At 39.2% G+C, this 14,006-nt stretch overlaps 1 protein-coding gene across 1 annotated transcript in view; it reads left to right on the top strand.

The window, feature by feature from the left end:
• LOC126470661 (uncharacterized) overlaps nt 1-14,006 on the top strand; it is a 328,353-nt gene that overhangs the window by 297,269 nt on the left and 17,078 nt on the right. The window contains exon 21 of the mRNA XM_050098652.1: nt 6,122-6,268. Coding sequence (XP_049954609.1) covers nt 6,122-6,268 — 147 coding nt within the window. The remainder of the gene's footprint in view (nt 1-6,121; nt 6,269-14,006) is intronic.

Below are 14,006 nucleotides of genomic sequence, written 5' to 3'. Positions count from 1 at the left end.
ATATAGATCACACTCTTTGCTTTTGATGTGCCTATGAGATGAGGAGTTTCATATACCTTTATTCACTGATCATTTAGTACAGTATTGTATACTTTCTTGATATTTCCAGCTGCAGTTGCAGTTGCCGGGTGTCCACCAAGTGGATTATTTTCAAGAAAGTTACAAATAATTGTGAAATCAGCTGCCCATTTCTTAACTGCTGAAAATGAAATAGCAGAATCATAAACCTTCACCAACTTTCGATGAATTTGTGAGCCATAAACTGTCCAAAGCAAACAGAATTGTACCAAACGGTGGTAAATCCAGGATGGAATAACAACATTGGAATGAAAAGGATAGATTGCTACTACTCATATAATTGAGATGTTTAGTCACAGACAGGCACAACAAAAAGACTGCTAGACAAGTAAGCTTCTGACCAAAAGGCCCTCTTCTGAACTAGACAAAACACACACACACACATACATTTACGCAAATGCAGCTCACACACAGGTGATCACTGTCTCTGGCTGCTGAGGCCAGAATCTGGTCTGGGCAGCCACAGGCAGTGGTCGTATGTTAGCTGCGTTTGTGTGTGGGGGGGGGGGGGGGGGGGGGGAGCACGCATGCATGTGCCTGCTTTTTTGTAATTCAGAAGAGGGTCATTTGGCTGAAAGCTTACTTCTCTAGCAGTCTTTTTTGTGGTGCCTGTCTGCAGCTCAGCATCTCCGCTGTATGGCGAGTTGTAATCTTTCCTTTTCATTATAATTTCAAAATTATAGCACTGTGATATTTTGCCACATCCATTTAAAAAGATCAGATACAACACGACTATAAGGTCATTCACAAAAAAAATGAGCTGGAGGCTGTAAAATGAAAGCCGCTGAAGGTTCATAATGTGAATGCCATGGAAGAAAGCACTGAGGCCCCAAACTCTCCACTAGAGGGACATGGGCCTATGCCCATGTGATGACAAAGTGAGCATGTGCACACATCTGCCATTGACTGCACTCAGTTGTGCTGAAGACAGCGGCATGAAGGCTTCAAAAGAAGTGTAGTGCATTTCCTGACAGCGGAATAACTGAAGGGAACTGAAATTCATTAAAAATGGCACAATTCTATGAAGAGCACTACACATCCATTACAAGGGTGAAGGTATGACACAAGCAATTCAAGAAAGGACAGATGTCGTTGCCCAATCACACATCATCTGAAATGCCACACCATTACTGATACTATTGTCCAGCAAGTTATGGTGGCAGCCATTGCCCCAGAGGTTGAATTGATTGTTAGGAGTGTGCCATTTTTCATTGAATTCCCATTCTCAGCACTCCTTTTGCTGTAAGGAAATGCATTTAAATCCCTATGCTCTTCTTTCGAAGCATCCATTTCTCTGTTTTCTCCACTACTTAGTGCATGGTGTAAAGCAACAACCTGCTTTTCATAGTTTCACCACAATGTAGGCTGCACTTTTACACATACACTCCTGGAAATGGAAAAAAGAACACATTGACACCGGTGTGTCAGACCCACCATACTTGCTCCGGACACTGCGAGAGGGCTGTACAAGCAATGATCACACGCACGGCACAACGGACACACCAGGAACCGCGGTGTTGGCCGTCTAATGGCGCTAGCTGCGCAGCATTTGTGCACCGCCGCCGTCAGTGTCAGCCAGTTTGCCGTGGCATACGGAGCTCCATCGCAGTCTTTAACACTGGTAGCATGCCGCGACAGCGTGGATGTGAACCGTATGTGCAGTTGACGGACTTTGAGCGAGGGCGTATAGTGGGCATGCGGGAGGCCGGGTGGACGTACCGCCGAATTGCTCAACACGTGGGGCGTGAGGTCTCCACAGTACATCGATGTTGTCGCCAGTGGTCGGCGGAAGGTGCACGTGCCCGTCGACCTGGGACCGGACCGCAGCGACGCACGGATGCACGCCAAGACCGTAGGATCCTACGCAGTGCCGTAGGGGACCGCACCGCCACTTCCCAGCAAATTAGGGACACTGTTGCTCCTGGGATATCGGCGAGGACCATTCGCAACCGTCTCCATGAAGCTGGGCTACGGTCCCGCACACCGTTAGGCCGTCTTCCGCTCACGCCCCAACATCGTGCAGCCTGCCTCTAGTGGTGTCGCGACAGGCGTGAATGGAGGGACGAATGGAGACGTGTTGTCTTCAGCGATGAGAGTCGCTTCTGCCTTGGTGCCAATGATGGTCGTATGCGTGTTTGGCGCCGTGCAGGTGAGCGCCACAATCAGGACTGCATACGACCGAGGCACACAGGGCCAACACCCGGCATCATGGTGTGGGGAGCGATCTCCTACACTGGCCGTACACCACTGGTGATCGTCGAGGGGACACTGAATAGTGCACGGTACATCCAAACCGTCATCGAACCCATCGTTCTACCATTCCTAGACCGGCAAGGGAACTTGCTGTTCCAACAGGACAATGCACGTCCGCATGTATCCCGTGCCACCCAACGTGCTCTAGAAGGTGTAAGTCAACTACCCTGGCCAGCAAGATCTCTGGATCTGTCCCCCATTGAGCATGTTTGGGACTGGATGAAGCGTCGTCTCACGCGTTCTGCATGTCCAGCACGAACTCTGGTCCAACTGAGGCGCCAGGTGGAAATGGCATGGCAAGCCGTTCCACAGGACTACATCCAGCATCTCTACGATCGTCTCCATGGGAGAATAGTAGCCTGCATTGCTGCGAAAGGTGGATATACACTGTACTAGTGCCGACATTGTGCATGCTCTGTTGCCTGTGTCTATGTGCCTGTGGTTCTGTCAGTGTGATCATGTGATGTATCTGACCCCAGGAATGTGTCAATAAAGTTTCCCCTTCCTGGGACAATGAATTCACGGTGTTCTTATTTCAATTTCCAGGAGTGTATTTTGTTAGCCTCAGAGTTACCCTGTATGGACGATGACCAATTTTCGTACTTTGGGAAAATACTAGTGCATAAAATCAGGTTGGCAGCCACAAATAACTATAGAGTTCAGTGGCAGAACCGCTCATATAAATTACAAAATCATCACAACACACATTAATGAAGCACTGTCAATAATCAAGTTCCTAAACCAAGTAATCAAATCGGGCAAACACTGTCCATGTTTACATAAATGTCATAGTTCATGTACAGTACTGGCTCACAGAAATCTGCCAGAGAAAAGTACACTGCAACAGTTCACTTAATTCACTCATTAATTAAAAATCACTACTCTTAATGAAAGCTCATCTTCACTTAAAGTCTCCAACCAACCAAGAGAGAGTTCAGTCAAAATATTAATTATACTCTGATTAAAATTAGTATTGTGATTAACATTTCAGCAAGTAGAGTGGTAGGGGCCAGCTGCCATCCAGTCATAGTTGTTTCTCGAGTGCCAAGTGCGTACTGTGTTGCTTGATTTGTAGATATGTGCAGCGCCTTGTGAAGTGTGACTGGCTGCACTCCGGCAACATTGCCAACCCCCCTCCTGGCCATTGCAACTGTCAATTACAAAGTTAGTTTTAATCAGAGTATGAGTTACAAAAATCACTAGAAACTTTTTAAATATCAACATTGCTTAGTTTTCGCAGTGCAGGTGCATGTATTGTCATCAACAAACTGGACATAGACTGTTGACATTGAGTGACATCCATCTAAAGACTGGTGGATGAACAAGTTTTTATTTCAGAAACTGCACAGTCATTGAAAAGCAGCTTGGTTAAATTTTGCTATTCAGGATGTATTATAAGTATTGATTAAATTTTATTTCGTAAGAACTGCAGTAATCTAGAAATTCAGAAAAGTTGATCAAAGTACTTTGTGCATCCACATTGGGAATACCTTACTTAAGAGTACATACACCATATTGAAATACACTGTAAATTATGCAAAATTCTTACTTGTTGACTAAATCAAATAGTATGTCACCTGCAGCATAAAAATCAGATTAATAAAAGTACAATGACAAAGATAAGAATTTAATAAGCACAGGTGTAAAAGGGTGATTTATAATTTGGCTAATTATGAACTTTATTGTTAATTATTGCATAAACAAACTAATTTCAGAGAATTTGGTGTATGTTATGTATAAGCTGAACTGCCAGTCTTAATACCTTATCGTGTCACCATGCCCAGAAATTAGGTCACAATGTTTTTCTTGTTACATAATAAGTTTTAATTAAATTGATTCCCAGTAAAACTAAATGCATTATTACAGATGGAATAGTTCCAATTTGATATGTCAGAAAAGGACGGTAGGTTTGTGCAAGTGCTCACTGTGTGCGCCCGTATTCCTCTAGTGTCAAGTTTGGAAACTTAACACTCTTGTAGGGATCACACCTGCTTCCGTACACAAACGACTTTGCAGTCCCTTATCAGTTTTCATTTTAGAGACTCTGGCTTATTTCTTTTTGAATTCCCTTGATACATTAAGAAGCTTTCTAAACAAAAATATTACGATTGCCTAGCTTATTCTTGACTTACGTAGTTTTAGATCATATACCAATAAAATAGTCACGTGGAGTGGCCACGCAGTTTGAGGCGCCATTTCACAGATTGTGTGGCCCCTCCCGCCGGAGGTTCAAGTCCTCCCTCGGGCATGTGTGTGTGTGTGTGCGCGTGTGTGTGTGTGTTCTTAACATAAGTTAGTTTTAGTAGTGTGTAAGTCTAGGGACCAATGACCTCAGCAGTTTGGTTCCTTAGGAATTCACACACATTTGAACATTTTTGAACCGACACAATAAAAACATTTTAACTGACCTCAATGCCATATCAGTGCCAAGCAGGGAAATTTTATACTTGTCCTAAAAGAGCACTGCTGTGGTGACAGAAGTAAAAGGTTAACTAAATTGTGGTGCTGAGTGAGAGTGCCTGATAGAAAAATGCTGAACCTTTATTAAGAAGGCTATCCTAGTTTTTCAATAGATTTCTTCTGGGTCCTAAGGAGCAAGGATGGCAGTGCAAATCCCCACCCAGCAATCCAAATTTAGGCTAGGCTTTCTTCAATTCCATAACTTAAGGCAAATACTGGGACTGTTCCTTTTAAAAGGCATGGCGCGTGTGCTCCCTTACTTTTACCAATCCAGGCTTGCGCTCTGTCTCTAATGACCTAATTCTAATTGTTGATGAGTCGTCACACTCTAGCTCTCTGTCCTTCCTGTGGGTCCTCTTGGATGCTTGACAAGAAATTAAACTTGGATCCGGGGATTTTACAGGCCATGCTCATACCTGCTGTGCTACCAGACACTCTTTGTGACCTGGCACAAATTTCAGTCTGTTAGTACCTCTCTACTGCTTTCCAAACTCATCAGAGCCATTGAGCCAAGTTATCATAATACATTCTTTAATTTATTTTCTCAGATTATAGTTTAATATTTTTGCTATTGCCAGCTTATTTATCTTTGCACAATGAAACTTTTACTCTGTGCTGTACTATGTGTAATTTTCATACATTCTATCAGATTAAAACTATGTACCGGTCAACAACTTAAACTTAGAACGCGGCCTTTGATGAGCAAAGTTCTTGCTGACTGAGGTCTCCATGCACAAGTGGTGACTAATCTATACAATTTCTTTATCTTATGTATGACTAAATATGTGGTGAGTAGCTGTATTATTTGTGTGTGACAGTTTTGTTTTAGTTGGAATACAGAAAAAAATTACTCTGTGCCATTTTATTGTAGCAGTAACTTTGGCAGCTCATTGTTTATTGACTTAAAATTGGTAGATCCTCCGCATTAATAGACTAATTTCTCTCACTGAGAGGGGTAATGTTTTAGTTATATCATTGGCCATGTGTTAAACCCAAACTTCCTTTTTACTTCTTCCCAGTGTCTCAGTGATTTGAGAATTAGAATTGAATTTCAAACTCTTGTACATTTTTTATGTTTCCACATTTATGTGTCTTTGTTGAAGCTTTATGAGTCCACAGGAAAGATAGATTAGCATGTCTGTAATTTATCATTATTAATTTCCTATGGAATCTCTCTCTCTCTCTCTCTCTCTCTCTCTCTCTCTCTCTCTTCAAAAAATAATACCATATTATGTAATTAGAGAAGATTTCTTTAAGCTGTGAATGCAACAACATTTTTCGGTGAGTTGTAGGTATACAACAGGTAATTTTCACTGTGTCATTCTTGCAGGAATATCTGATGATGTAAACTACATGAGATGGAATTGTGCTCCCACTTTAGTGGAGAGAGAGCGAGAAAATTTAACAGCGCGTTTGCGCCGTGAATTTGGCCTTTTTCGTAGTGAAGAAGAGGAGCGGGAAAGAGCTAGAAGACAAGGTACATTTCTGTTTATTGTTTTGAAGGGCACTGTATTTGTGATTTATTTCTTCCTAAAGATGATTGTAACAATGTGTGCCATTCATGTAAGGTAGGTATGGTGGAGGATGTAAGGAAAGGAGAGGGGAGAAGATTTTGTTCTTTTGCATAGCCTTGTGATTCTTACAGTAATCTAATTGCTTGAGTAATTTAGTGGTACTTCTTTAACCTCATCATTGCATAAGAACTTGCGGTTATTGAGTGGGAAATGTATGAATATGGCAGTTTCAGATGTAGATAAGTACTAAAGGAAAAATAAAGCTCAAATTCGAGAGGTGTGCTGAACCACTTTCTAAAAGAAAATGGACTGCAGTGGAGGGCTGTCAAGATTTTGGTCAGAAGTAGTAGTGCTGTGAAACATGCCACTACTTGAATTTCTAATCAGGTTCTTTAATATTCTCTCAGCTTCAGACTTGTGTAAAGTGCTGTATGTTCCCTGTAATCCTGCTATTTAAACAAGGCAATGCAATTGCAGCATTTGCTTGTATGTTTTAATTGACAAAATTTCTGTGTCTGCAAATGAAGGGTCTCATCGTGTGTCATTGCAGTAAGATATTCTTGGGTTCAGAATGAAATTTTCACTCTGCAGCAGAGCAGGCACTGATTTGAAACTTCCTGGCAAATAAAAAATGTGTGCTGGACTGAGACTCGGAACTTGGGACCTTTGCCTTTTGCGGACAAGTGCTCTACCAACAGCTACCCAAGCACGACTCTTCATGGGTTCCTTTCTGTATCAGGTGTGTCCATTGCAGGTTGACTTGGCAAGAAGCCCAAGGAGATTTTATTGCATTGACTTCATGTGAAAACCTTCATTTGCATATCAGTCATCCGGAGGCTACCTGCTGCTGTTTATATCAGACTGAGGATTGACGCAGCAAGAAAACCAATGAGATATTATTGTGTTGCAAATTTTCTGTAATGATGAGTTATTACTAACAGTTTTGGTAGAAATGGGTAGTCCTGTGCCGGTTTTACAAACACTTATTTCTTTGAGTTGAGAGCCTGGGATGTTCGGGATGTTCCTTGTGTATTGCATGTCAGCCTTCATTTGAAAATGACACATACTGCCTCTCCATCTCCTTGTACGAGGGATATCCACAAAGTACATTACGTTTCGAAATTAAAAATAAGTAAAGTTTTGGAAAATTTTTTTATTATATACAGATGAAAGCCACACTTAAATACTACTTTTCTACATAGTTGCCATTTAAATTAAGGCACTTATCGTAGCGATGGACGAGCTTGGAAATTCCTTCGTCGTAAAATTCGGCCGCCTGCGCCTTCAACCACGTGGTTACCTCTTCTTTTGGGACAGAAAAGGTGTGATTTTTGTGGATTTCCTGGAAAGAGGCAAAACAATAAACACTCAAAGGTATTGCCAAACTCTGCACAACCTCAGAAGAGCAATAGAAAACAAGCGCAGGGGAAAGTTGGGCTCAAAGATCTGGCTGATACACGACAATGCCCGGGCCCACACGGCAAATTCCACTCGTTAAGTTCTCGACTCTTTTAAGTGGGAGTTCTTTCCTCATCCGCCATACAGTCCCAACCTGGCACCGAGCGACTTCCACTTATTCCCAGCAATGGAGAAGTGGTTGGCTATGCAGTGTTTTGATGACGACGCACAGCTTCAAGAAGAGGTAACGACGTGGTTGAAGGCGCAGGTGGCCGAATTTTACGACGAAGGAATTTCCAAGCTCGTCCATCACTACGATAAGTACCTTAATTTAAATGGCAACTATGTACAAAAGTAGTATTTAAGTGTGGCTTTCATCTGTATATAATAAGAAAAATTTCCAATACTTTATTTATTTTTAATTCCAAAATGTAATGTACTTTGTGGATAGCCCTCGTATATTCTCCACTGTCTTTTCTTGCTCCTTACTGTAAATGTGTTATACCTGTAACAATTTCCTTCTTCAATTTGTTCCTTTCTTCAGTTTCATCTGTATGCTTCAGCTATATTCTGGAGATGAAATCACATTTTTGTTTGGTTATCTTGATTTAGATTTCTGTGCTTTTCATAAATCGTTATTGTCAGTCTGATCTCTCTAGCAATATTGTCTTCATTTCCTTCCACTACTGCCTTTGATTAAAAATACATAACACTCAGCCTTTAATTAAAACATTTATCAGTTGGACATAAACCCATGATTGTAAATCCAGAATCAAAAGCCACACACAAACAGGATCATCATACATCAGCAAGTTTAATATCATAATAGTCTTTAGCACTGTGATTTTTGATAAGCTCCGATGAACATTAATTTTTGTTCATTTAATGACCATAATTAACAAAAATATCATGGGTATTCAATTTGACAATTCAATGTACAATAGAATGTAATGATTTTTGTGTGCTTGAATTTGATGGCAACAAAGTATCTGCATTGTCAGATTGTATGATGTACACAGCAGGGAGAGCGTGAAAATTCAGGACACCATATCCCTTCGTTGCACTGATTTTGCAAATTTGAGTCTACATGTCTTTATGTATTTATCATTTTTTCCCTGAAGAAATATTTTGGCAATTTTCAAGATTTACTGACATGTAATTTAAGGAAGACATTTTAAGCCCGAACTCTTATCGTTTCAGTGAGCTAGATGTGTAATGACCTCACCAGAAAATTATCCAGCTGCACATGTGGTGATTTGGTGCGACTGAGACCACACTTTATTAGTAGAAACTTGAATACATTATGAATTTCCTCAGAAATGTTTTTTAGTTTATTTCATAATGATTCCTTAGATGCAAACTTTTTCTTGAAGTGTGACTCATAAAAGTAGGTATCAGTAAGATTGTTTGCAAGGAACTTTCACTGGGACCAATAGAAGTATTTATTAAAGGTGGCCAGCTCTTTAATAGAAAACTTGGTGTGCATAGTGTGATTACCCTGCCTCTTCTGCAGCTTTAATGAGAGATGTGTAGGGTGTAAATTTCCCCCTTATGTCCATAAATCAGCTAAAAGAAACCAATAGGATGGCAAGCTGATATTTAATTCATCCGTTGGATATTCCAGATTGCTGACTATAAATTTAGCTGTGCATAAAAAACTTCTGATACAGTACTACTAAGGCCTTTGTCATTGTTTTCTGTTCTTATTTCTGTCTCAATATCTCAGACTCCAAGAACACACAAAGTAACATTCAGAAGCAGACCTTTTATCAGCAAATAGTCTCTCTCCATTTTTTTCTGAAGGAGATAATATTGTGTGTTTTAATTATTTTAGTTCAGTTTTTAATTTCCAGTACCATATTAGGTTTGCTTTTCAAAACCAAAAATGCACTGGAGCTCATATAAGATAAGGAGCTCATTTCTTCAAATATATGAGCTCAAGTAAGAGCATTCAAACATCGAATTTTATTGGTACCTGAAAGGAAGTACAATGGAATCTTGTTAGCACATTTTTGAAGGGACCACATATTTTGGACATCATTAGCAGGAAAACAAACTGTCTAAAAATACCTAATATGGTAATTATTTGATTTTTTTGTCATTGGAAATGCGAAATTAAGGCTGCCATATTTGGGGTAGTATGTGATCTCTTCAACACTACTCTTCCTTACACGCTGTCTCATTATATTATACTTCAAAATGTGCCTTTTCAAGAACACGTTCAGAACCACATTGAGAAACTCAAAATTGTGTGTTAGTATACAAGAGGCATAAATGTGTCAAATATGGTGACATTGGCTAAGTCCAATGTGTCAGATGTGTACACTTCTGCCAACAGCCAATTGGAATGCAGAAAGTTATGTTATGCAAGAACATGTAGCCTCCAGCATCCAAAATATGATTGTGGCATGTTGTGTAGAAAAGCAAAAATATGCTAAAATTTAGTTTCTGTACCATTTCTCGGTATAAATGAACATCTTTCATTTAGCATCTATCCATTAGTGCATCACTGCTGTTAATAGAATAGGGGTTGTCATTTCAACAAACTGTTGGTGTATTGTACATCTTTATTTGCTGTCATTGTTCAGCTGCAATTCGTTTGTTTTCTGCCATGACATCCACATAGAAATTTACGATATTAGTTATTTACAATGTGCTTCTTATACTAAACAACAAAGCTCAGAAGCCCCACATTCACTCTATAATTCTTAGCCTGATGAAAGGCAGCCTTCTTTAAGCAGTTTGAGATTGTTCTTGCTCATATGGAATCCCAAGCACCTCTTACAAAAAGTGTAGAGCCAAGATCATTACCTTTTTTATTGTAGTATGAAGACAGGCCTGCATTTCCTGTACTAGAATCATACTGTATTTTTGTTTTATATGTTGTGTAAAGCCTTGGTTCAGTGGCTGGAGGTAGCTTGTAGAGTTGGGATGCTCTGCACACTGGTCAATAAACAGGATGATTTTCCTATTTGTGACATCCAACCTTGCATCCCAGGCATGCAAGAATTGTTCAGATATACATAATCGTTCTTACCCTTGCTTTTGCATTAGACATATATTTACATGGAAATGTCTGCACATTTTTAGAGCATCATGGACTGTTTGCCTTTATAGTTATTAGTGATCCCTACTTTAGTGTTCCACTTTCATTACAACATAATGAGACAGTTAGCTTCTCTTTATGCCATGGCATTTCTCTCCTGTGAGCTCAAGATTTTTGTCAGGCAGAAGGTGACAAAATAAGCCCGTTTCATCTTTATTAAAAAAAAATCATTGGGTCTGTACCTTTCTATGATTAACAGAAGAGTATTTTTCCGTGACTGAACAGTATCAGTGTTTATGCCTCCAGCCTCACCTCGAACACATTTATGCACTAAATTTTGTCGGTTCTTAAACCTTTCAATTCAGCTGTTAAATGCTTTGAAGTTTGTGAGTCAAAACTTTTATACCAAATAGCTTGCCTTAGCACAAACCACAATACTATCAGTTGTAATATTCAAAACACAAGCTTGTGTTGTCCACTTCAGTAGCATGTTTTCCATTTCTGGAAACTGACCTTCTTACACTTGTTTTTGTTTGCCATTTCTGTGATCTGAACAAGATCAGAGAACAGTAGCAACTGATTTATACACTAGTAAATATTCCATTTATGTTTGGATGCTACAGAAGTTGGAAGTTGTCATAGTTACTGCCAATGTATACAAACTACTTCCACACATCATTTGTTCCATAACAAATGATCCATATGATGTGCAAAGTTGCTGGCACTGAAAAGCACTCTCCCCCCACACATTTCTTCATCCCGTATCTGCAAACATCCCACTCCCAGAATTCTCAGTGGCTAAAGTTGCAGCAGTCAAATGGTATTGATACAACCCAATTTGGACATGCTAGGTTGGGAGAGTGACCATATAAATGAGTTGTTTTAAAACTGGACATACTATGTGAGAAAACACAGTAATGAGGGATGTACTGTACCTTGGGCACGCAAAAAAGCGTATCTGATGCCTGTATTTTTTATAAACCAACATAGGCATTGGAGAACTACTTTTTGAAAATTGCAACCCATCAGTATGCCAGATGACCACAAGAAACACTGCATAATTACTGTGGAGACATTTTATTGGTGTTTTCCAGTTTAGTGAATGTTTTCCAGTGCAGTGAATATTGTGGTATGTCTGTGTCTTCTGAAGGGACTACTGCTGAAACAGTAGTGTGCAAGTTGTAAGCTTACTGGCTTGGAACTCCGCCTCAGATGTCTCATAACCAGTTTCCTAAAATCATCCTGCTTTTACTGGGCTTCAGGGATATTGGTTAAAGAAAATACACAATACTGCAACAAATGATTTTCTATCTCTTCATATTTGTTGACATGTAATGTTCCCTATTATGATTAGCTTTGAAACTTGAAGGAGCCACAATATTAGACACAGATCGGTAAGTTACTCATTAACAAATGCTCACAAAATTCACCAGTGTCAGATTAACACATTAATTTACACAAATGAAAAACATAGTGGCTTGTCATTTTAACAGTTCAGTACTAGCTGACACAACTACATGGTACAATTTTACTATTAGATATTGATTACTAGGGACTGGAAAAATAACATTTTGCGATAAATGTGAAGTAGATGTAAATTCTGCCTCACAATGTGAAAAAGCAAAATTAATAGATATTATTTTATAGTGAACTGTATCCATATGAACTATTTTATCAGAGATAGTTCTGAAATATCTTTATTTTCTGCATATAAGTATAATGTGTGTAAGAATCTGTTTGCGAGATAAAAAGTGTACAAATGCAACAACATATCAGTGAGCTCAATGGTCAGATGCCATGTCAGTTGTGAGCAGTAGAATGGTCTCTCTTAGGTACATGCCATATATGCAATGTGATACTCAGCTGTAAGACCTAGCATTTTATAACAAAGAAACAAGTGCATTTCTTTGTTAACTAAAGCTCAAAATATGGTATAATGCAGACACTTTTAATGTGGCAAATTAGGTGTGGAATTTTTTGAACTGTGGTTGCATGAAATACTATTAGAGGTTCAGCCGGAACTACATTGTTAACTAAACTCTGCTAATCTGTGGAGTAGGCGTTTCCCATTGCTTTGTGTTGTGCGTTGCTCATTGCTCTCTTTTCTCATTTGGAAATTAGCGAAGCGACTAATCCTGGTCTATCACGGATTTCAATAAGGACTCTTACAACCACATAAGAGACTGGCAATTCCTGTGACCATGTGTCATTTCTGCTGTAGGCTGGTGCCCTGCAAGAGGAAGGTAGGGCTCGTTTCCACGCACTGCTCCTCTCCCCTCTGGCAGTCAAAATTATAGTTTGTTTATGCTCAGTGATATCTGCCACTACAGGCTATAGTGCCCGTACTGTGCACTATGGAGATTGCAAAGCAAAATCTGAAATGTTTTTTGACTCCTGAAATTCTGCCTCTACTGTTAAATTAGGGTTACCGTATCTTTATTTCTACTCTTACACTGAATGCCCACCATAGGTCGAAATTAATAGGTTAATAGAGTTGGAAATCAATGGCTTAAGTTGGAAAAGACAAATAATGTCCAGAAACACCTTAAATTGGAGTCGCATCAGCAAACAGCAGGAAAATGCTGCTATTTTTCAACAGAACAGTCATTTTTGAAAGCTTAAATACACCCAAACGAAGAAAACAAAGACAATTTCAGGAGAAAAAGGTGTTAAAGTTTTCACAAAAGCAAACTTTTTAGTCAAAATGTTCCCAAACAACACTTTTTTTTTCAGTTAATTTCAACATACTATGGCTTTGTTTGCCTTCACTCATATCTCATGACAACCTTTTAAATTTGTGTATCTAATCATTTACAAAAAAAATATAGGCGCGAATTTTGCCAAAAATAGACGCTACATTTTCCTGTGTGAATTGATTACATAATATAAACTGTACTGAAAATTGTATGACACACAGGCTGTTCGTGATTTCACTTTGACCTGACTGATAAGGCTTTGTGCATCAATCCTATTTATAAACACGTTTAATATGGAAAACTGCAATTTTATAATAATCAACAAAGTTGAAAGAAACAAAGACACAATAGGCAGTGACATAAATTTAAATAACTAATAGCAATGTAACTAGAAATGGCAAAGATAATAGATACTATTTTATGACAATGATTTTGATGTATATGAGGATTCCAGAAGCCCAACGAAAATGTTTTAAGAAAGTAAAATTTTGTACTTGGAATAATTAACAAACAAACCAGTTACTTTAGTGAAAATTTGCATTTTTGGAAACAGAAAAATCA

The sequence above is a fragment of the Schistocerca serialis genome, chromosome 3 (assembly GCF_023864345.2).
Source record: "Schistocerca serialis cubense isolate TAMUIC-IGC-003099 chromosome 3, iqSchSeri2.2, whole genome shotgun sequence".
Taxonomy (NCBI): Eukaryota; Metazoa; Arthropoda; class Insecta; order Orthoptera; family Acrididae; genus Schistocerca; species Schistocerca serialis.
The sequence above is the reverse complement of the archived record's forward strand: the minus strand, read 5'-3'. Positions and strand labels throughout refer to the sequence as shown.